Here is a 21942-nt window from a genome sequence, read left to right as displayed (position 1 = left end):
TTATAGCAACTGGTGTAATTTATTAATATTCAAAAATAAATTAAAATCGAAAGTGGATAATTTCAATTTTTTTTTACATTGATTTTAAACAATGATTGTGTTTTATTTAATGCGTTGATCTACTTGTATTCTAGCTATTACAAAAATTGATCAAAACTAGTATCTAATTTTAAGAGTAATTTTACCATAATTTTATTTAAATCACATATACATAAACATATTAAAATATAACAATACGTAGTTAATTAATAATAATCTCTTCATTGAATTGATAAATTATTGTAGCGTCTAAATAGCGCTATCTAGCGTTTTAACTGCAGGATAACTAGAAGCTTGTCGATAACTAGGAAAATCTTTTAAAAAGATACATTTGACGTACTATAATTTTTCAAACGGTAACATTTGATAGATTCCTGAGTAAGTGATGTACACTGTAGATACATACTACTGCTCAAAAAGTTTTACTAATTAAAATTCAATAAGAAACTATATAAATTGTATGACGATTTAAAAAATATTTTTATTTTTTGAAGCACCAAAATCATTAAAATATTTTTTGAAAAATTCAATTAGTATTTATCAAATAAAACTTTAATTTACTGAATAGTATATGTATAACTGTAATGTACAATCGAGGTATAATCAGTACGAATAATATTTTTAACCATCTTCGTTATGAAATGATAGAGAAGCCTTGGAATCAGTATCAGAAAACAAATGTTCTTCCAACGCAAACAGAGAGGGACATTTCGGTTGATACTGTTCAACCGCTTCCAGGAGACTGTCTGGATACCCAGGAGAATAATATCTAATGCCGAAAAATGTATCAATTAATCTTTAACCAAACTTAGTTACAATAAGAACACATCAACGAAAGTTTAAATAATAATTAATGTTATTATTTAAGTTAAACGTATAAAAAATAGATAATTGGCCTACTAAACATAATAATCATTCGTTTAAATACCAATAACATCATATCAGGTAAGACAAGATATGTAATGTAAAAATAAAAACGACTTTCTATTTTTCAATTTAAATGACGCAATGCTACATTGAAGTTTCAATGATAGAGGTACAAACGGTTGTAACTTGTTGCGTATAACATTCACAGAAATCATCGAGTGCGCGTAAAATTATTGATCCAATAAAGTCCGGGTTTATATTTTTCCAATGCAATCAGCTGTGACAACATGGCGGTCACGCCGTATATTACCTGCCCGATTTAAATTAAGACACACGAGATCCAGAAACGGAGCTGCAGTTATTTGCATTCGCTGTTAGTGTAAACCGCTCTAAGAAGACTGGACTTTCTCATCAACAAAAACTTACGTTGCCAGATTCCTTCAGTAAGTAACTCTTTACTAGGGTTATGTCAAAAGCAACTAGTGTTTTTGATGATTACCTACTGTTACCATTATTTTTACATGTATATATTTTCTTGCATGTACTGACATTTCAATCAATCTCTCAAATATTATAAATATAGGTCATTTAGTCTATGACAATAAGGAAAGCAATGATTCAAAAAATAAAACAATATTTAAAATAATCATATACCTCAGTAAAGTAACGTCATAATTGAAAGAGTACAAAGGCCAGTTTCTTTGAACAACATTTGAAGTGTTAATTATCATATGCTCTTAGAGTAATTATAGTTACAAAACTATGGTATAAGAATAATATAAGGTAACGATTAAAGAATTAGAAGCATTATTAATGGAAAGAATGTTTTATACGAATATGAGATTAAAAACAACCTGACAATTTCTTCTGGAAAACAGCAATTGATAATTTGTATATATTCTATAAGTGTTGAACCAGGATCTGCTTGAATTTCTTGCACTTTCTTTAAACTACCAGATGTTACAAATAGTCTTCTTGCTCTGGCATCATTAGGCAAAACCTGTATAAAACCAAAATTATCAAAAAATAAAACCAATTTCTTTAAACTAAATGACATTTTAATATTCTCAAAGTGAGTGAGAGAGTATGAGTGTGCAGTGGGTGTATATATGAGTAGATGGTACAGGAACATTAGTAGCAATCAGTTTGCATGTTGCAATGCACCTAAGAATAAGGCTTCTGAAACCTGACCTGCACACTGTTTGAGTGCATTTGCTTAATGTGAACCTACTTTCTTTAATGTTTCAATCTACAACAAAGAAACTAAATTATTTAAAAGACACACGTCTACAATATTATTATCAATTTAATATATGGAATTATGTATTCGATTTTATTAATAAAAAATCGTATACCTCTATATTAAAATGTGTTGTAAAATTTTCGGAATTTCGTAAATATTTGTTGCACTATATGACGTATTTTATTACGTCTCATAGTTTATATCACTTTTGACGCACAATCGACGATTTCTAAGCAACAATATTATTTCCGAATATCTAAATATATTAAATTAAAACACCCGATAATAACGCTTATTTACGTTAGTTATTTTCATTCGATAATTGAATTTATTGCTTATTGATAAATTCTCATAATTTAAATAAGTCGATAACTATTTTAATTCAAATGAGAAATATCATTCTTATTTTATGCTTTTTTTATTATAAAATTACAGATGAGATACACAACATTTTTATTGGAATATAAAAAAGAGTTATGATTTAATGTTATTACCGGATCTACGATTAATTTACTTAATTGACTTATTTTAAAAATTTTAGTCCGCCATTTTTTCTATTGTCGAGTCACAGAATATCGTGTGTATTACATTATTCTGCACTAGAATAATGCAACCAAAAACAGATCCGTATATTTTTTGTCTTTCATCGCCGCCAAAAATATCTCATTTCCGAAAACAAAATTCCAGAGTAAAGGCGTAAAAAAACATGTTTGCCGCAAACCTGTTGATATACTTCAAAACTCTTTTATTTTTTAACGAGTTTTAAATTGTTTTATGTAGTATTGACTTGCATTTGCAATAAAATATACATTATTAAATTTTTTCAGTCGGATGTGGTACTAAATATCGGCCGCTAAGGAAACAGAAGAAGATTCAACGTCACTTTTTTTACATATTATCTGTAGAGTTAATACTAGACTGTCTGTCTGCTTTATTATAAAGTATAATTTTATACTTAAATTTAGCCTGGAACTATTTGCATACACTATAAGCAGAAAAATATTGCAATTTTTGAAACGTTTTTTAAAATAATTGATTAAAGAACACAAATAGAAACAGAAAGAAAAAAGATTGAAACGAGCTCTCAGTACAACGATTTTAATAAAATATTTAAAATAATAATTTAAAGAGGTGTAAAGAATAAGAATAGAAGTTGAAAATTATTCGAGAACTCAAAATATTACAATTAAAGGTAACAAATTTTTTAGTGATATGCATGGCTTTGATAACAAGACAAGACAAGACAGCTGCCTTAAAGTTCAAATATATAGCAATTAAGTGATAAAAGACGATATCATTGTATACAAAAGACTAATTGCAGTGTGTATTACACAGTACTGGCTGACAGATTTGTAGCAAGTATGTCTGATAGGAGCAACATAAAAATCTGTAACTTATAAGAAGTTAACTCGTTACTAAATCAGACAGTGTAATTACAGAAGTTTCACAGGTTAGATGTGAAGTAAGTTTCACATAGTTTCAAATTGAGCATTGTGAAATACATGTTAACTATAGTATAACTTGGGTATAACGAAAATCTAAGACGTTAACCAAAAAAGTGAAAAGCTAATAATAGACATGATAAACAATCAACATTGCGTTATTTTAAATTCGGGGGAGACCAACAGCTATCATCAGCCGGTCTCTGCTAAACCTTCTGTTGTCTCTGTATCAAGTATTGATTCTGATGTGAGTGACAGAAGGGATGTACGTGAAGAACTTTATGCTGGAATCTTCAGGAGACACAGGAAGACTATACTTGTACTAGGCAGTTTTCTCAAGATGTTGAGGGTGAATAGAAATATGAACAATTATGCTAGTATTAAACCCAATGATGACAATGATGAATAAAATAATGATTTTATTACAAGAGTGGAGTAGTAGACCAAATTCATCTTTTTATTTTGATAATAATTAAATAATTCCTATATTGCTTTGTAAAAAGAAAATTTAAAATAACATGATCATCCAAATGATTAAAAAAATTAGAGTATGCTGACTTCATTTTTGAAAATAACAGCACTTTCAATTCAGAACTTCCTTCATTTTACAGTACAAAATCTTACATAAGATATTGTCTTGGTAAATATTTATCTTTTATTTATGTGCAACTGTTATATATTATGTTTGAGTTCGTTTGTCATAATGACTATGTAGATCATAAATATGTGCTTATTAACATGATCTTACATATTTTAAAGTGAAAATACGTTCGCATTATATATACTTTTAGTAGTACAATATATATTGATATAAAGAATGTAAATTTTTGTTATGGTAGCACAATAGAAAAGTCATGTATTTATTTATGAATATTTAGAAATTGTAAGTTGCACAAATTATTATATATATTACTTTTTACAAAGCAAAATCTTCTAATTAAATAATATTATAAAAAGTTTTATATTATTTGAGAATCTATATATAATGTTGTATGTTGTTTTACTTGCACAGTTTTGTCCTTCATAATAAAAAAACATATTATTAAGGATTTGTTTTAACATTAAAAAATGAGTTACTTAAGTACCATTATAAAAATGATAGATAATTTTTTGCAGTTTTTGATAACACAACTTGTTTTTTTCACTTTTCAGAGATGCTTGGACAGATTGCATGCTCTGAACCGAGTATATGCCTTAATTGCTTTACAATTTGAAATTGTCATGCAACAAAAATTTTGGTAAAACACTGTGTTTTAATTATTTTAATATGTTTTTTTATGCTGATTTATTTCATTCAATCAATTATTTTGAGGCATACAAATTTATTACAATTTATATAGGATGAATTTTTAGTACAATGGAAATAATTATAATGCATAAATTTGCCACTGAAATTTTTTGGTTGCTTTTTTTCAATGTACATTTCATACTTTCTAACTTTTATCATTGTAATTTTTGCTAAACTTTACAAAATAGTTTTAATTGAGCGAAAGTAACTATTACTGCCGATTGCATCTCATACATTTCTTTATGTGTACTTATATAAAAAATAAGATTACAGTTTGAATGAAAATTAAATAATAATTAACTTTTCTGGAATGCAATTGCATTTACTGATAGTCCTATGATCCACGAGCTTAACATTTATCAAAAATATAATTCAAAGCACATAATATTAAGATTTGTACATTACATTAATGTATTACTGCAAATATCAAATCAATGCCTTATTGATCAACAGTTTCATAAACTGAACTTTTCATTGATCAATGATTAATACTTACTTCTAATTTAACAATTCTTTGTTATCTATATCTACAATTTTTGTACAACTGGACTCTTTATATCAAATACTGCCATTAGAAAATACACCATGGTACAATAGATGCAAGTAAGAAGTAACTTGGTAAAAAATATGTTTAAATATTTCATATTTTAATTAAAATTTTTAAGCAAGAAGCACTTAATAATTCAATCGTCCTTGTATTTTAGCTGAATCATTTACTGTGGTAAGACTGAGAAATGTGCTTTTTTGGGACTTCAAATGTGCCATGATATTTATTATAGAAACATTATAAAAGGAACAAGTCAGACCACTTTACGCTATTATCGATTTTTTCACTTTCTACTAATCTAATTGACAGATAAATATAATGACATACAGCATATCGAGGAATATTATTACTTTTTAATAGAAATACATGATATTTCGTACTTATATTATTTGAAGCAAAATTGAAATTTGTACCATCTTTAAAGAGTTACGACACATACAAAGAGAACAAGCAAGTAATAAAAATCATAAAAGTAAATTATAAAGGTATTGAATAAACCACTGTATTGACTGTGTATCACAAAATTAAGATTCTAATTGCTAGAATGCTATTTGTGGTATAATAATTTTTATGTGAGAAAAAAGAACCATTCACCTTATACAACTGCTTGACCAATTTTTCGATAGAGCAACATTATATAGCTTGATGATGTTTTGTGTATATACATAAATATTGTTATGTAATTGTATTCAGACTCAAAATGGTCACTAAATTGTGACTTTATGATATAATACTTTGTATTTGGTATAGAAAGATTTGTTAATATTATTGATTTGTATAATTTATTTCATTCGTGTATGTGATAAATAATAAAATATAATACAACATTTATTGTATTGCTATGTTTTCTAGTTTGTAAGTTCTAAGTACAACTTGTAAAAAATATGTATAAAGTAAAGAATTATATACAAGTTAAAATAGCATTATATCTCTTACCTTACTAAACTGTCCTAACACGTACTTCAATATATTAGGTGGTGAATCATGTAGTAAGGGTTCCAAGGCTTCAATATACATGCATCTTTGTAATACTTGCTTTAGTGTTGTATTACATTTTGCTCTGAGATCGTCTAATTTGTTTGAATCGTTATAAAGCTGGAAATTAAATATATGATAATACTACTGAATAATTATAAATAATATACTGTAAAATAAATTTGTACATACTTTTAATAACTTTGGAAGAATATTTGCGACTGCAACTGCTTTTGCATGTTCTGGTGTATGTTTCCCAATTTGACCAATTGCCCACACGGTAATGGCAAGCACATGATCATCCTTTTCTTCATGTAATACAGCAGATAAGTGAGTAATTCCCTGTAAGGAACAGTTTTGTTTAGAGTATTGTAATGATGTAAATATTATGGTGTCATACTTTAGATCCTATAACTGCAATAGCTAACTGATCTGAGTGTCCAGCAATATAACCAATTGCCATTATTGCTGGTAATCTGACTGTTAATTTTGATGTATTAATTAATTCAACAAGTGCACCAATACCACCAATATTTACAATAAGCTGTGCCATCTAAAAAAAATATAATCAGTATGCATTGAATATATTGGTGTCTAAAATAGCTTTACTTCTAACGTGTGCTTGCAAATTTCTCTGATTAATGTTGCTGCAGATTTAACAACACATTCATCAGGATGTGCCATGTGTACCAGAACATCAGGAAAAACCTCAGCTTCAATAACAGATTCTGCCAGATTTACAGTATGTTTTGCTACATTGCTCAATGCCGAAAGAACTTGACGCTATACATATTATTAAGAACTAGAGTATTATATTACAAAATCATATGATTTAATAGCCTATTGTACCTTTAACTTGCTATCAGGATTAGATAATGCTTTTGCAAGAAAGGGAACTGCTCCTGCGTCAACAACAACTTGAGCAAGATCTTTATCATGCTTGCTTATGTCACAAAGAGCAGATGCACTTATTTGTTTTACATATAATTCAGGTTCTTGTAAACATAGAACCAAAAGGGGTACAGCACCTATAAATAGTACAATCTGTGTATAGTTGTCTAAAATAAAATTAATTAATATATTGGTATACATACCTGCATCAACTGTAGCTTGGGCTAGAGTTTTGTTATGCCTGGCGATATATCCTAGTGCCCAGGCAGCAGCTTCTTTGACAATAGCATCAAAATCTTCTAAGCAAAGTACAACAATATCTAATCCATTGTTTTGAATCACTATAGAAGCTAATTCAGGAGAATGCTTAGCTATTGCACGTATAACAAATAATGTTGCTTTTTTATAAAATTTCTATAACAAAAGTTCTTAAATGTTGTAGCAACTAATTCTTGTGTATTCTTTTATGTAACTCATTTTACAAGTTATTTCTCATTCTAATAAAAAAAAGAACACATTTTTCTAAAGCTAAAATGCTTACATTCATACATTTTGTTTATCAATATTCTTCAATAATTGAGGTAAGATATCCTTTCTTATCATAATTTGTGCCAGTCTATGATCATTATTTGCAATTTTTCCTAAAGCAATAGCTGCCATATGTTGAATAGATGGCACAAGGTCTGTCAATAAAGGATGTAAGAGATCCAAAGCTCCAGCAGCTTCTAAACATTCTATATTGCTTGGTTTTGAGGCAAAATCCGCAATAGATTGAACAAAAAATAAACGGGCCTTTTGATACTGATCAAAAACTATAAAAATACAATGATTAATAGCAATGTATTACTTAATGATAAAAATATTTCGTAACTCGTAAACAAAAATTGTACTGGTTATTAGGATCGAAATTATTACAATGTTATATACGAATTGTTAATGCAAAAGACCGCCAAATTTCTTAAATATTTGCAACAATATTAAAAAGTCTACCTTGTAAAATTGAACGCGCTGTCATTTTAGCTTGCTAAAATATTTTAAATGTTGTATCACGATATTGACACTTCTTATGCTTCCTTATATTGATCACCATCACAAAACTATCGTATGTTTGAAAACGAAAAACTGCCGCCCTTCGCATATGATGTAGTACAGCGACTCTATAAACAAAAATAAACAGGTGTTTTGATCGAACAGAATATTGAGATAGCATTATTGAATAAAATAGAGAAATATTACGGAAAGATTGTATTATCATAGCCAGTAATTATATGTTAAAAAACAATAGGATAATACCTTTTTTCATAATAAAAAATGACTGAAGACTTATTAATTAAAGAAAAAGGGTTCCGTCAATTGAATAAAGAACTCGAACAGAAAGCGCACGAATTAATGAAAAACGTAAATCGTGTTATAAGCACTTATAATAATGAATATTCAACTTCCAATTCAAAAATACGATACACAAATTTCATAAGGGAAAAAACAGAGTTTTCGGAAAATACAGTAACAGAAGAAAAAGTCAATTCGCAGGTTTCCGTTAAACGAAATGTATCTTTGCCGCATATTTTTGATCAAATTTCATCTTCAAAATTGTAAGCAGAAATAGAATACAATCGTTTATTGATGTTTAAAATTAATTTAAAATATTATGTTAGTTTCATAAAGTATTACAAAATCAATGGCATTTTGAATTTTTATTTTATCACACATTTTAAGTTAATTTTATAATTTCAAAATGTTTTTACTTTGTTTAAGCATGTAAATATAAAGAATTAAATTTTTATTTAAATTAAATACCATTTACATCCCATAGAAAGATAGAAACACAACAAGATTATGGAGATGAAGTTTCTAAAACAGAAAACTTGCCAAATAAAACTATTATTAATTTCTTTAAAGCTAAAATAGATATATTGCAAAATGAACTACAAACATTACAGGATGCATACAAAAAAAAGGTAGCTATACTTTGTGTAGACTTAAGAATAAATTATTTGACTAATTTTTGAATAATTTGTGTTATATTACAGTGCAATATATGTATGAATTTGGAGTCTGAACAAAACAAACTTGAATTTAAATTACAGAATGAAATTGAGTTACTAAGAAACACAATTACAAAATTAGAAAATACTAATAAAGAGTTGCAGTCTCAATCTCAAACATTAAATACTGAAAATTCAATTATAAAAAAGGTTTCAATTATAATAAATTATATCGATAAAAATAATTATATGTATATAAGCTTCTTACATGCATAATATGTATTTTTAACAGGATTTAGATAAACTTCAAAAACAAGTAAAAGCGTTAAAGCAGCAATCCAATAATTACAGTATGAGATTGAATAGGTCTTTAGAAAATAATGATAAACTCAGAAGTGCACTTAAATGTTCTCAAATAGAAGAAAAGGTACATGTTGAAAAAGCATATGTAATATAAAGTAAAAACTTATTGCATTCTTTTATATTTTTATGTTTGATGTATGTTTAGGAATTAAGAAATCAAGTTAGAAAACTGCAGGATGATAAAAGGTTGACAGTTAATAATTTGGGAAAACAATTTTCAGAAGTGGTACATGTATTTAGAAAACAAATGTTGATTATACATAACTTAAAGAAGCAAAATGTATGTATCTATTTTAATTATTTGCATAAATGATAACAAAGTAATTTTATTTATGTACTTCCACAGGCATGTTTAATTGGAATTGGACAATTAAAATTTACCCAAGAAGATTTTTCAAGATTATTGGATCAAAAACCAGAGTGCTTATGATAAATTGTATATAAAACATTTATTGAATGACTGCTACAATTTATACACTGTGAAAGATGGAATAACTCCATTTCATAGCCACAAGTTTTATACAATTTTATTTTACAACATGTGTTTCTTAACAATACTCTTCACAGAAAATGGGTTTATGTGTCCTTACTTCGTACATTACCTGTCAGAATGTTATGAAATTTAAAAATGTTTTTTAATTCAAGGGTTTTGAAATAAAAATAAAATAAAATTACGGCATAATCGTAGCAATTATTCGATTGCGCTATACAGAATAGTGATGATACTTGAATAGTTAATAGGATCTGTAACAGAAGGTTTCAAAACGAAATATAAAAGATGTATTCATGGTCACCGCGGAAATCATGCATTCAAATAAAATTTTATTTTCGTTTTGCATCTTTAAAAAAATAATGCGGTAAAAAATTGCAAGAGGACGCATGACTAATTTCCATTATAACTATACTGAATTGAATGTTCCCATTTCAGACAACATTAAATGACTTGTTCAACTTATTTACACATAAGTCCTATTTTGTGCATGGGGAATAAAAATTGACAACAATGAATTTTAGCTGTATATACAAAAATTCAAAATATTAATACGGTCCAGTTAACGTCTATAAGATGATCGTTTCGATTTTATACGAAAACGAGACGTTAATATAGAACACGTATTGAAAGTTAAAGCGTTCAAACATTTCAGAAAACACTGATGTTATTCTCCATTGCGTGACACATGGATTTTACAAATCTTAATCCTGGCAGTAGAGAATTCTGTATGTTCTAGCTTAAATAATGTACCGTTGTACGTTTTCTAAATCTACAGGAATAATCGAACCTAGAAATTTTCATATGGAATTCATTAAACGATATCATCAAATATCAAAAAAGTGAATAAAGACGATATACAAGTCCGTATCTTCGGCTCAATGCATCCTGCACAACCTAGTTTGAACAATTTTACTTTAATATTTTACCATTCGAATTTGTAGAACGTTTTATATAATAAAATACATTAATTTAATAGTTTCTTTTCACAATTAAGTATCAAGATGTTGTTACTCGCCCTCAAATAAGTTTTAATATATTTTTTTTCTTTTTTCGCTTTTTTGTTTATAATTACAATAACTTTCAGTTCGAGACACTTACGTCTCAGCCTTTTTACACGTTGAATCCACTACTCAACCCCGAAATGATGATAACATTTGCAAGCATTAGAGTTACATACACGTATATACTGTGATTTACTATATCATTCTTAATATTAGTGGCATTGATGCATTAACAATTATCATTTCATTACTAATGTCAAATTTCAGCCACTGCTTGTACCTGCATTCAAAATCGTACTATACCACAAATTTTCGTTTTATTTTATATTGCACTATGAACATCTAATGTGTTCTAATTATTATAAGATATAACTTTGAAAAAACCACTTAAATAATTTGTTTTGAAAATTTAACACATTTATCATTAACAAGGAAAAAAATCATGTCTTATACTTTAAACGATACTTTCACTTAATAGCAGAAACGAGTCTTCTAAGCTTTAGTTACAATGTATGCAATACGTATTCCTTACTATAGTAGATCATTTTTTAGAACTTTTACATGTGTCATAAATTGTTCAATTGTTATTTTTACAAGAAATCATTTATAAAAACAATAATTATATGTCCTTTTTTCAAGTTCTGCCAGCCATTAGAAAAATTTATTTTAAATTGAGACTGCTCTAACCAAAAGAACAACTCAATTTTTACATTGCTAGGACAGATTTGTTTATTCACTGGTATAAAATTTTGTTCCTTATACACATGATCACTAACTGAACTTCATGATTGCTAAAATGCATTACTATCTATGTGCTTACTCGAATTTAAGATGTGTTTCGTATTCTATAATACAAATAGCTGAAATTACATTTCTTTCTTATGTTACATGCTCAGAAAAGACATATTCGAATAATGTGCTTTACACTATTCAAAAGAAAAGCGAGGAAACATATGTATGTTTCAGTTCTTCGATATTATTGGTTAATATGACTTATGACGTACCCTGAACTTTTTTCTTTAATAGTATTTTATTCACACAATATGTTTACTCATGTTACTTTTGTCACGATTAGTCTCTTATTTGTTTCTCGTTTCACTAGGAATATTATTTTTATTGTGAATTTAAAAATTAAATTCATGTATTTTTTTTTAATAACATAATATCGTATTGTAAAAAAGTAGTGCTTTAACTTATGTCAAAAACGGCACAGACAGTAACACACCTAGCAGCTTGACTATGAAATGATTTTATTAACATATTATAAAAACCAGACTCTAAATGCGACCAGAGGGACAACATGGTACAAGGGCATCCATGTACAAAGAAAATATACGAGATTCAAAATTTGAGACTTAAATAAATATTGTGACAGTTTGTAGCAATGAGAGTGGAGAGTCATCTTTCTTTTGCGTTTATGGTTGTTGCTGTATCGTTGTTCTACATCAACTTCATCATGCCAGGTAGCTATAAGTATCCTTTTGACCCTCTGTGCGCTCCAGATATTCTTTCTCAATTAAAATATCTATACTTTTCTGAAAGAGCAGAATGATGTTATGTTAAGGCAAAATTTTTCTCACTTATAATTTTTTTCAGACATTTCAAACTAATTTATTGATACTATGTCAAGTTTAATTAGTATAGTAAAAGATGCATGTAGTTATTTTATCAATGTGTATCGTCAAACATGATCTTGGAAATATCAATGAAAAAAATGATTATTCATACTTACCTTAATAACATGAACTCGTGGTTTGAACCTGGAGTTTAATTGATTCAATACTTCAGCTACCAATTGCTGGTGTTTCGATACTTTCCTCATTTTCATAATCCTAACAATTGCTGCTTGAATTAAAAGTTTTCTATCTTCTTCTATATGTTTGTGTGTCGTTTCTTGTTCGACCTTCAATTCCGTCTTCATTGGTATATTAATATTTACCCTCAGCTTTTTGCTGTTATAAAAACATATCATTATGACTATTGATAAAATAATGATCTCATATAATTAATAAAACATACTTTTTATATCCTGCGAAAAGTTCTACTGTTGTCGATGGTGTCAATTCAGTTTCATCATCTGTAGCTGCTGTCAATAGTTTAGCTTTCAAAAGTATTTGAATGACCTACAATATTGAAAATATTTTTTACAGCTTACATTTTTGAGATCGTTTTTAATATTAACACATTACCTGAAATAAAAAATCCATTTTTATTTGTGTAGCATCATGTAACTGCTGTATTGTCCATGCTGTAGATCCATTGAATTGTAATAAAATAGCCATTTGGAAAGTGGATGCTTGTAATGTGTATCTAAAATTAAATTATAGGAAGTCACTTTTGAATGTTACAAAATTCTTCAAAGTTATAAATTTATTTTTCACATATATTGTTACCTGTTTTTAAAACAATTTGTATGTAATTCGCCTTTAGACATATTATATAACCAACTCAACTTTCTTCCACTGTGTCGCGAACTGTAGAAAGTGGTAAACCTATGTACAGATCGTTCCAGCTGTAATGCACAAATGTTTAGGTATTTACAATAAATCTAAATTTAAAACATACTATCTAGTAATCGAATTTACCTCTGTTGGTAATGAAAAAGAAAAAGATTGTTGAAACGGCCATGAACCAGAAGATAATATTTGTATACTGAAATCTATATCCAATGGTTCAGCAGAATTTGTCAAATGTCTTTTGAACTGCTCATTTAGATCCTTGGATACTCCAATATCCTGTGGACAGGACTACAATTATAATGATATATAATTTTGAGAGATATTCATAGACAATGTGAAAATAGTTGCCTACATGAAAAGTAATAAATTTAGTGAAACACATGAAATTAATATTAATAAATAAGTACCAACTTTATAGCACAATACAGTACCTGGAACATTCGCTGTAATTTTGAAGTATATTCAAAACCACAGGCTTGTTTCAATTTAGAGATCATGGAAGCTTCTGCGTCATCACTAGCTGACATATGTTGTACCAATCGTTTTGCCAACATTTTACTATAAAACTTTTGGAACACATCTTTGTCTTCAATATATTTAAATACTACCATCTGCAATTAAAAAGCAATAATATCAACACTGTTAAAAATAATAATATTAACGTTAATGAATAGAAATTTTCTTAATTTATATGATTATTACTCACAACTTGATTAAGTGTGTCTTCAAGTTCTGCTTCTTCTGGATTCTTACTACTTTTCTTCAACAGCAAATCACAGTATTTTGCTAGTAATTCTGGTGATTTACTGCTACTATTTGCTGCTCTAGTAACCGAATTATTATTAATAAATCTACCACAAGCCTTGTCAAGAGCTGCCACAAAACCACTATCGTTATTAAATGCAACAAGTACTAAAGCATTGTATTTTTTATGAACCTCTAAAGTCGTGTTTACATAAACCTTTGGATCCTACAAAGAACAAATGAGTAGTAACATCTTATTAACACATCAACTATATTGTTCTATATGAATATTACTACCTACTATTGAATTTGTTAACACAATTACAATTATAAATTAATAAAAAGCATACATTAGATGCAGCATCACCACATTTATCAATAGCTGCAAGACCTTGATTGGCTATGTGACTTTCTAAATGACTTCGTAATTCTCCAAGAGCATTTGGTATCCTTGTTGCCAGTTGATACATTCGACCTAAATCCATATTTTTGTCAGCATTCAAAAGATTTTGAAATTCAGAATGAAATATGTCTAAATGTTTTTCAATTAACACTTTTTCACATGTTTTTGCTAATTTTTCACAAGTTGTTTGATGCAGGTAAACTTGAACTCGTTTTCGTTCTTCTAGTAACCTTTGCTCTACCTGTAGTAAAATAATAATGGTAAATCATTTGTTTAAAAAATGTAACAAAATTATAGAATTTTTGCTTGAAAACCTTTTTCATATACTCTGGTACTGGATTTTGTCTGAGGAATTCTGAACTTTCACGAGTGTAAAACCTTTCTGTGTCCTCAAGGAAGATATTTTCAAAAGACTCTTTATAAACAGTAAGATTCTGTCCATCCTCATTTAAACCCAATTCTACATAACAATTAATTACACCACTGACTAAACGTGTGTTTATTGTTTCTCCATTGCGTTCTCGCTCAATCAACTTGAGGACTGCATTAGTAACCTGAAGCATATTAAAATGCTGATTTTGCTTTTTCTTCTTCTTCTACATTCAAATATAATCCACATACGTATAATTTATACATTAAGTTGAATAACTTACTTGTTTATTTAAATGCTTGAACAAATTTTCTCTCCATGTAACCAAAGCTAACTGATAAATTTCATAAATTTGTTTACGCCCCTCCTCACATTCCCTACGTACCCAGTGACGATTTAGATATGCACACACACCGTGCAAAACTTTACTACTAAACTGATACTCTTCCCACTGCCTTGTATAGAACTGCAATACATCTTCATCCATCAAGTCTACTCCATGCTGTATCAAAAGTAATCAGATTATTATATTAATTATTTTTCTTTTCCAAAAATAATAAATGTTAGGAACTAGTAAGATAGTGATTACCTCTAGTAAACTAATAAGATAATTTCTAAGAAAGTCACGCAAACGTTTGTATAACTCCAAACCAACTAACTGTGCACCTCCTTGAGAAATTTGTCCTTTTTTACTTTTGATCGATGTTTTATTTACTTGTTGATGAACACTTGTACAATAATCATATACATGACTGATGGATTATATAATGTAGTAAAGAAATTACTAAATCATTAGCGCATTTGTAATATGGTTGTATAGATTATTACAAAGGATACGTATACAACTCTATGTATCTTGGTTTAGACATGCATTGTCTGTTATAAACTTGTTCGATTCCCTCACGGAGATCTCCCCAGATTTGATCTAAATCTATTTGCCTGAGGCCTGGGTAGCCTCCGTGATGACTCCCAGCCCCTCCACTGCCTCTATACCCTGACATCCTATTTCTATACTCTTGTCGAGTGAGTGTCACTGTTACTACTTCCTACAATAAATTCTGTAGGAAAGATAGAATAGTGACTATTACAGTGAATTCAATACAGAATTAGAATTAAATATACAGGGATCGCGACATTAAAACAAACATCGAACAATGATGGGTATAGTTTTACTTTCATTTACATAGGCATACAACATTACTTTATTTTAGATATTCCATTTTATGTAAACTGCATAACAATAAAAAGGTAAAACAAAGGTGAAATCAGTGGCTGGAATTAATTTTGAAATAGATTACATTCAATGGTTCCAATGAGCTATCGATAGTTTCACAATATTGATGTCACAACTACTTGCTTATGCACATACTTGAGGCTGTTGAAAACTGCTTTGTAAAACTATAAATAAAACTGCGTGAAACTTTTTTGTGCGTGTGTACGAAGAATGTTAGAAGCGAGCGATCGTAGGTTCTACTAGATACAAAAATATCCGTGAAAAAAATCGTTTGTGCGGAAACGGTTAGTCGGTAATCGGAAGGTCCATACCGATGTAGTTACATCAGGATGCGCATCGTTAGTAGTAGCTCGAATCTTTCGTCAGGAAACATCGGAACATCACAAATCTTCGTGCTACAACACTACCACCCGTCACTATTGGACATCCACAAGAAAAGCAATTTGGCAGAAGTAACACTACCGTAGCCCGTCGCCATGAGAGAATATTTTTTTTCGTCGGCAGAACGAGGGAAGTGTATCGTGAGACAGAAAACGTACACTCACCTGTCGACATTCACCACCGCATAACAGGCAGGGTTGGACAAGGGAGTTCTCGTGAAAATGTGGTGGCCACCTTTAACGATCACCGCAACTCCGCTTTACATACGCATTGATGAGAAATTTTCACTGCCTCCGCTTGTTATTTCTATACTCTCCGCGGTGACGAACACAACAGATACGCGAATCTAAAATGTTTTACCTTACGTGCCTAAAACTGACCACGGTTGCGATCTGCTGCTTTACTTCTGACAGGTTAGGTGCCACTGTTACCAACGAAACGACGTGTCAACGGTTTCGCGAACCATTCGTTTATATAGCTATTCATCCGTGTTCCCGCTCGATTTTACATTAACGATATTTTTATTTTATGATACTGTTTACCACTATGTTAATGTCTTACAGTTGAAAACTGAAGAAAAAATATCTAGGGTAAAGGAAGAGATCTAATGCTATGATTTTACAAAGTGACTTTAGAAACGACAGCGCTTTCTATTTTAAAGTGTGGATGCACTGATTATAAGATCGGTGCACAAAAATTTAAACAATTGTTAATAATTTTTTTGTATTATGCAAAATTTCATGTGTCATCATTCAATTTTCAACGAACGTCTACATTTCAGGTATTCGCTTCAATAACAATATATCCTATTTCAGGTATTTTATAAATTTCTAATTTTTTTCAAAATTTGTCATGAAATGAATAAGCAATATATACTTCATTATATAACTAGAAAATTTGTATTTTATTTAATTTAATTTTAAGTAACATTTTCTTACTAATAATTTTAACTTTTACAACTACTTAAGTAAAAATACATTAAACTTAACAAAAATGAGGAAATGTGTTGGTTGAACAATAGGAATATTACTAGAAAATAAAATGGAATAATGTTGAAACGGACGCATTTATTGCCACAATAAGCTGAAATAAAAATTGTTATTTTAGAATAAGATCATTTTAGAATATTGTATGTAAAAACATTATTAACAAAGCTTACTTTATAATTGAAAGTTGAGCCATTCCTGGATCAGCACCTTTTCTAAATCCTACAAAGTAAATTATTCTCATTACAACATTATAAAATTAAACAGATAAAATTGTTTGTAATTAAGAAAAATTAATCTAACCTAAAAATAATACAACAGGAATAAATCCCCAGTGAAATATGACTTTGCTCGCGTCTAAAACAATTGCAATTTTTTGCTTTATCTTTGGATTTATCGCCATTTTTATAAAATTGTTTTTAAAACTTTAAGAATGTCACGTGCAAAAGTTCAGATTAATCTACAACGCAGCAATATCGTTGTCTAATACCGAACAGAAGGCAGGGGTCCCAATCTCACATGCTATAAGTTGAAATCAAGTTTGTGGCGCCGTCTATCACTGTTTTAGATTAAACTGTGTAAATGTATGTAAAGGTGTGTATATATGGGGTGGGCCACCTATGTACCAACTAAATATCTCCTTATAATGATATAAAAAATATTTGATATGCAAGTTATATGACAACGAAGGACTGATACAGTGTAAATAATTTTTTGGACCAGGGTCATTTTCTTCACAGTTTTTAAAATTATCAATATCTTTTTCCCATAAACGTATATTTTTTTCTATGGAATCTTGTAGCCAATATTCATGTAATTACATTGAGATATGTATAATGGCATGGTTTAAATTGACCTTTAACTTGTACAATTAAAATCAAACATGAAATTTATTTCCATCAAGATCACAGACCTCAAAAGTAACGAGCAATAACCTGTTAATGTAAATAAACATGTTTACTATTCCACAAATGTCTCTGGAAGATTTGTCTCCTAGAAGAAATTTGTCAGTTTACTGATAAACTGTTCAAAATGAGTTACTCGACGAAAGAAAAAATTGATATAATTCTTATTTATTTAGTGAAAGTATTTATAGTGAAATATTTGAGAGAACCAGTTCGAATTTACAGTGAAAGATATTCTGATCGTAATTGTCCATCATATCCTACGTATACAAAGATTATGAAAAATTGTTGTGCAAATGGTAATATTAAAATAAAGAAACGTGAGAGAAATAAAACCGTTACACATGAAAAAAGGCACGAGAACGATTGTAACTAAACTTAACACATTGACGACCGCATGCTTTCGAGGGCACATGGCCCTGGGTACTGCAGATTATTCGAAATAATAAATACGTAAATACTTTAAAAATGATGTTATTATAAGTCACTAACATAAAATATTTCACATTTTATAAAAAATTATTGAATTGTTTATTGAAAAGTTGTAATGTTAATACATTGATGACAGTATACTCTGATAAACATATAGCCTGATTCCTACGTATTTTTTAAATTATTTAATGAATGATTTATAAGATTTAAAAGAATGTATAGTATTTAATAAGTAAAATATTTTATTAAAAATCAATGAATATATTTGAAGGTATTTCTAGTAATGTTACTAGAAGTAGTACTAAGTGTTACTAAGAGGTACTAAGTAAAATTTACAAATATATCACACATTCACAAGCATACTTGCCATCCCACATTCATTACTTTTCTACTGTTTTATTTAATAGCGGTTAACATTTTTGACAATATTCTGCATGATATGCAATATGTAAGGCACAAATTAGTGTCTCTTGTCACCAATGGTTGAAAATTAAAAGAAAATTTTTTAACTATTTCAAGTAATAATACATTTATAATTTGCAATATTATATTTTTCCATCGACTGGCTTAAACTGTTTATTGCCTCGAGCAGCTGACCATTAATGAAATCTGGAAAATAATAAAATTGTATAAAGTGTTTATATATGAGTGTAATTTACTACATACTTGTTATTAACATATACATATCTAAAAAAAAAAAATAAAAGAATAGGCAGATTTTCTTAGTTGATTGGACGATTGAATCTTGTTCAAATTCTGTTAATGTCTGTCTTGTGCAACATAATATTTACAATGAAAAAAAATATCATTATGATATGCCACACATAAGTGTAGTTTCTTCTACATTAATATATAAAATATATTCCTATATAACTAAAAGATTGCATGTGCTCCATCCCATTGTAAGAATCCAATTTTTACAAGCAAATGAAATTAGTTTGTTAGTGAGGATTTACCCCTCTTTGATACCTTTGAAAACAAAATCAGTAAAAATTTAACACTTTATTTTAAGGTTTCAACTCATGATAAGATATTTCTTTTGGAACAATGTTTACTTAATCAAAATATTTATAACACTAAAACATAAAATAATATAGTTTATTATTTTAACATTAACCATGTTAAAGATAAAATAATTAAATTAAGAAGACATTCATCACTGAAATATTCATGTAATATCACCAATTGTCTAGGTATTGTGTGATGTCTACTAACACCACCTACCACCGTTTTAAATACTAAACTTTGTTGAATGTGATACATCTACACTTGCACCATCTGAATCTGATCTGTAGCAATAGAGATGGAAATATTTTATACAATTTTATTGTTTCTCAATTGTTGTATTTAGTGTGATTTGCATGTACCGATTCCTCGATAATCTTTCCAGATGGCGAGTAATCAAACAAATGTAAGCTAATATTATAAATAATAGTATTCTTCGTTACTTATTTTTTGACATTTTTTTCTATTGCCTCGTAATTGTTTCTTTGTATCTCATGATACAAGAAACTACATTTAGCTTGTCCAACATTTCGTAAGAACATTTAAAAATAAATATGCGCGGCCAACGATACTATTTTATTTCCCGGGTTCTTAAGTTTAGTTGCTGTACAAGTGTACACGATGCGAAGTACATGGAGAGACAGGGATCGGGTAATATTTTCATGCGATACTACCGTTAATAATTATAATTTTTAAGCAATTCAATAAAGATTTAAATTTCTAAAAAAATGAAAATTTTATTCATTAATATAATCTTAAAATTTATAATCGTTTTAAAATATTTTAGTAAAGTATCATTTATACATTTATAATTATAAAGCATTAATTAAAATTACTCTTTTAGGATTTTCAAAAACATTTACCTGATGGCGAAACTACCCAAAGTCAGTTACAAATGATATTACTTAAAACACAAACTGATAATAAACCAATACCAGGATTGGATCCCGATAGTTATTCTCAATGTTATGGTTCCCAACAGAGTATTGATTGCGATGAAGTATACCCTGGAATATACATTGGTGATGTGTAAGTATCTTGATATTTTTTTAAAAAAATAAATCATACTTTAGAAATAGTTCATATTTAATATTTTATAGTGCAACAGCAAAAAATAAGCTGTACCTTAACAAATTGGGCATAACACATTTGTTGAATTGTGCTGCAGGACAAGGATTTGGATTTGCAAATACTGGTAAAAATTTTTATCAAGATACAACAATAAGATATCTTGGTTTACCACTTTCAGATTTTATTACAACAGATATTAGCAAGTACTTTTATACTGCTGCAGAATTTATTGATGAAGCTGTTTCTACAGGAGGTAACTTTACAATAATTTAATAGTGAATAAAGGAAATGAAAACATGTAAAAATATTTCATTTATTATTAATTTTTTTTTCTAGGTAAAGCTTTTGTACATTGTATGGTTGGGATGTCCCGTAGTGCAACATGTGTGTTGGCATATTTAATGATAAAAAAAGAAATGTTGGCTGTTGATGCTATTCAAACAGTTCGTAAAAATCGTTGTATTCAACCAAATATGGGTTTTATTCGTCAGTTAGCTCAATTAGATAATCAACTTCGAAGGCAACGTTTGTAATTAAATACAATATTAATAAAAATATTTAGAAATTTGATAAAATACGTTATGAATGTATACAAATATGCACGTTTATGCAATGTTATGAGCATGTATTTTACATAAATATTTTCATGCAAAAATAGAATAGATATAATTAAAATATATGTTTAAAAATAAATATTACCATTTAGAAACATATTCTATAATTTAATGTTACATGCTATTTATAAAATGCACTTTAAATTATTTTAAAACACATTTATTTTCCTATACAATTGCTATAATTTAGATTACTGTATTAAT

The 21942-nt window shown here is 28.5% G+C and overlaps 6 protein-coding genes across 18 annotated transcripts; 3 read left to right on the top strand and 3 right to left on the bottom strand.

Annotated features, from left to right (window-relative positions):
* Positions 1-191: 191 nt before the first annotated feature.
* On the bottom strand, positions 192-8768 carry LOC143143780 (sperm-associated antigen 6). The gene is made up of 11 exons (XM_076305456.1): positions 8586-8768; positions 8283-8449; positions 7842-8104; positions 7496-7706; positions 7251-7429; positions 7011-7184; positions 6802-6954; positions 6594-6743; positions 6363-6521; positions 1761-1906; positions 192-808 (listed from the first exon to the last, which is right to left on the bottom strand). Exons 2-11 carry the CDS (start codon positions 8305-8307, stop codon positions 661-663), a joined length of 1608 nt encoding a protein of 535 aa, XP_076161571.1. The 5' UTR covers positions 8308-8449; positions 8586-8768; the 3' UTR covers positions 192-660.
* On the top strand, positions 713-6332 carry LOC143143775 (uncharacterized). 3 transcript variants are annotated; one of them, XR_012991244.1, is made up of 5 exons: positions 713-984; positions 1115-1349; positions 2977-3940; positions 4744-5482; positions 5584-6332. XR_012991244.1 is itself a non-coding variant. In XM_076305454.1 (4 exons), exons 3-4 carry the CDS (start codon positions 3728-3730, stop codon positions 4831-4833), a joined length of 303 nt encoding a protein of 100 aa, XP_076161569.1. In that variant the 5' UTR covers positions 713-984; positions 1115-1349; positions 2977-3727; the 3' UTR covers positions 4834-6332. The 3 variants fall into 3 exon arrangements, 1 of the variants encoding a protein (XP_076161569.1); XR_012991243.1 differs by having other exon boundaries at positions 4744-5497; XM_076305454.1 differs by having other exon boundaries at positions 4744-6332.
* On the top strand, positions 8357-10409 carry LOC143143770 (uncharacterized). Its single transcript, XM_076305444.1, has 6 exons — positions 8357-8884; positions 9106-9250; positions 9323-9487; positions 9570-9704; positions 9786-9920; positions 9987-10409. Exons 1-6 carry the CDS (start codon positions 8604-8606, stop codon positions 10068-10070), a joined length of 945 nt encoding a protein of 314 aa, XP_076161559.1. The 5' UTR covers positions 8357-8603; the 3' UTR covers positions 10071-10409.
* On the bottom strand, positions 10075-17299 carry Cul1 (cullin 1). Of its 8 annotated transcripts, none has more exons than XM_076305430.1 (16): positions 17086-17299; positions 16890-16982; positions 16656-16760; positions 15948-16168; positions 15700-15862; positions 15394-15612; positions 15055-15312; positions 14688-14981; positions 14300-14563; positions 14025-14204; positions 13720-13869; positions 13528-13646; positions 13324-13444; positions 13154-13257; positions 12867-13086; positions 10075-12669 (listed from the first exon to the last, which is right to left on the bottom strand). In XM_076305430.1, exons 4-16 carry the CDS (start codon positions 16109-16111, stop codon positions 12589-12591), a joined length of 2337 nt encoding a protein of 778 aa, XP_076161545.1. In that variant the 5' UTR covers positions 16112-16168; positions 16656-16760; positions 16890-16982; positions 17086-17299; the 3' UTR covers positions 10075-12588. The 8 variants fall into 8 exon arrangements, with proteins under 8 accessions (XP_076161545.1, XP_076161547.1, XP_076161546.1 ...); XM_076305432.1 differs by having other exon boundaries at positions 16656-16747; XM_076305431.1 differs by having other exon boundaries at positions 16656-16739.
* Positions 17300-17772: 473 nt separating this feature from the next.
* Positions 17773-18379, bottom strand: Tom7 (translocase of outer membrane 7). Its single transcript, XM_076305455.1, has 3 exons — positions 18015-18379; positions 17885-17933; positions 17773-17808 (listed from the first exon to the last, which is right to left on the bottom strand). The coding sequence occupies exons 1-3, from the start codon at positions 18112-18114 to the stop codon at positions 17793-17795; spliced, it is 165 nt and encodes a 54-aa protein (XP_076161570.1). The 5' UTR covers positions 18115-18379; the 3' UTR covers positions 17773-17792.
* A 297-nt stretch (positions 18380-18676) lies between these two features.
* LOC143143771 (dual specificity phosphatase 29) lies at positions 18677-21885 on the top strand. 4 transcript variants are annotated; one of them, XM_076305447.1, is made up of 5 exons: positions 20551-20704; positions 20898-21082; positions 21154-21248; positions 21318-21377; positions 21461-21885. In XM_076305447.1, exons 1-5 carry the CDS (start codon positions 20675-20677, stop codon positions 21655-21657), a joined length of 567 nt encoding a protein of 188 aa, XP_076161562.1. In that variant the 5' UTR covers positions 20551-20674; the 3' UTR covers positions 21658-21885. The 4 variants fall into 4 exon arrangements, with proteins under 4 accessions (XP_076161563.1, XP_076161561.1, XP_076161562.1 ...); XM_076305448.1 differs by lacking the exon at positions 20551-20704 and adding an exon at positions 18677-19069 and having other exon boundaries at positions 21154-21377; XM_076305446.1 differs by lacking the exon at positions 20551-20704 and adding an exon at positions 20303-20459 and having other exon boundaries at positions 21154-21377.
* The last annotated feature ends 57 nt before the right edge of the window (positions 21886-21942 follow it).

The sequence above is a fragment of the Ptiloglossa arizonensis genome, chromosome 2 (genome assembly GCF_051014685.1).
Source record: "Ptiloglossa arizonensis isolate GNS036 chromosome 2, iyPtiAriz1_principal, whole genome shotgun sequence".
NCBI lineage: Eukaryota > Metazoa > Arthropoda > Insecta > Hymenoptera > Colletidae > Ptiloglossa > Ptiloglossa arizonensis.
This window is presented reverse-complemented; position numbering and strand designations above follow the sequence as displayed.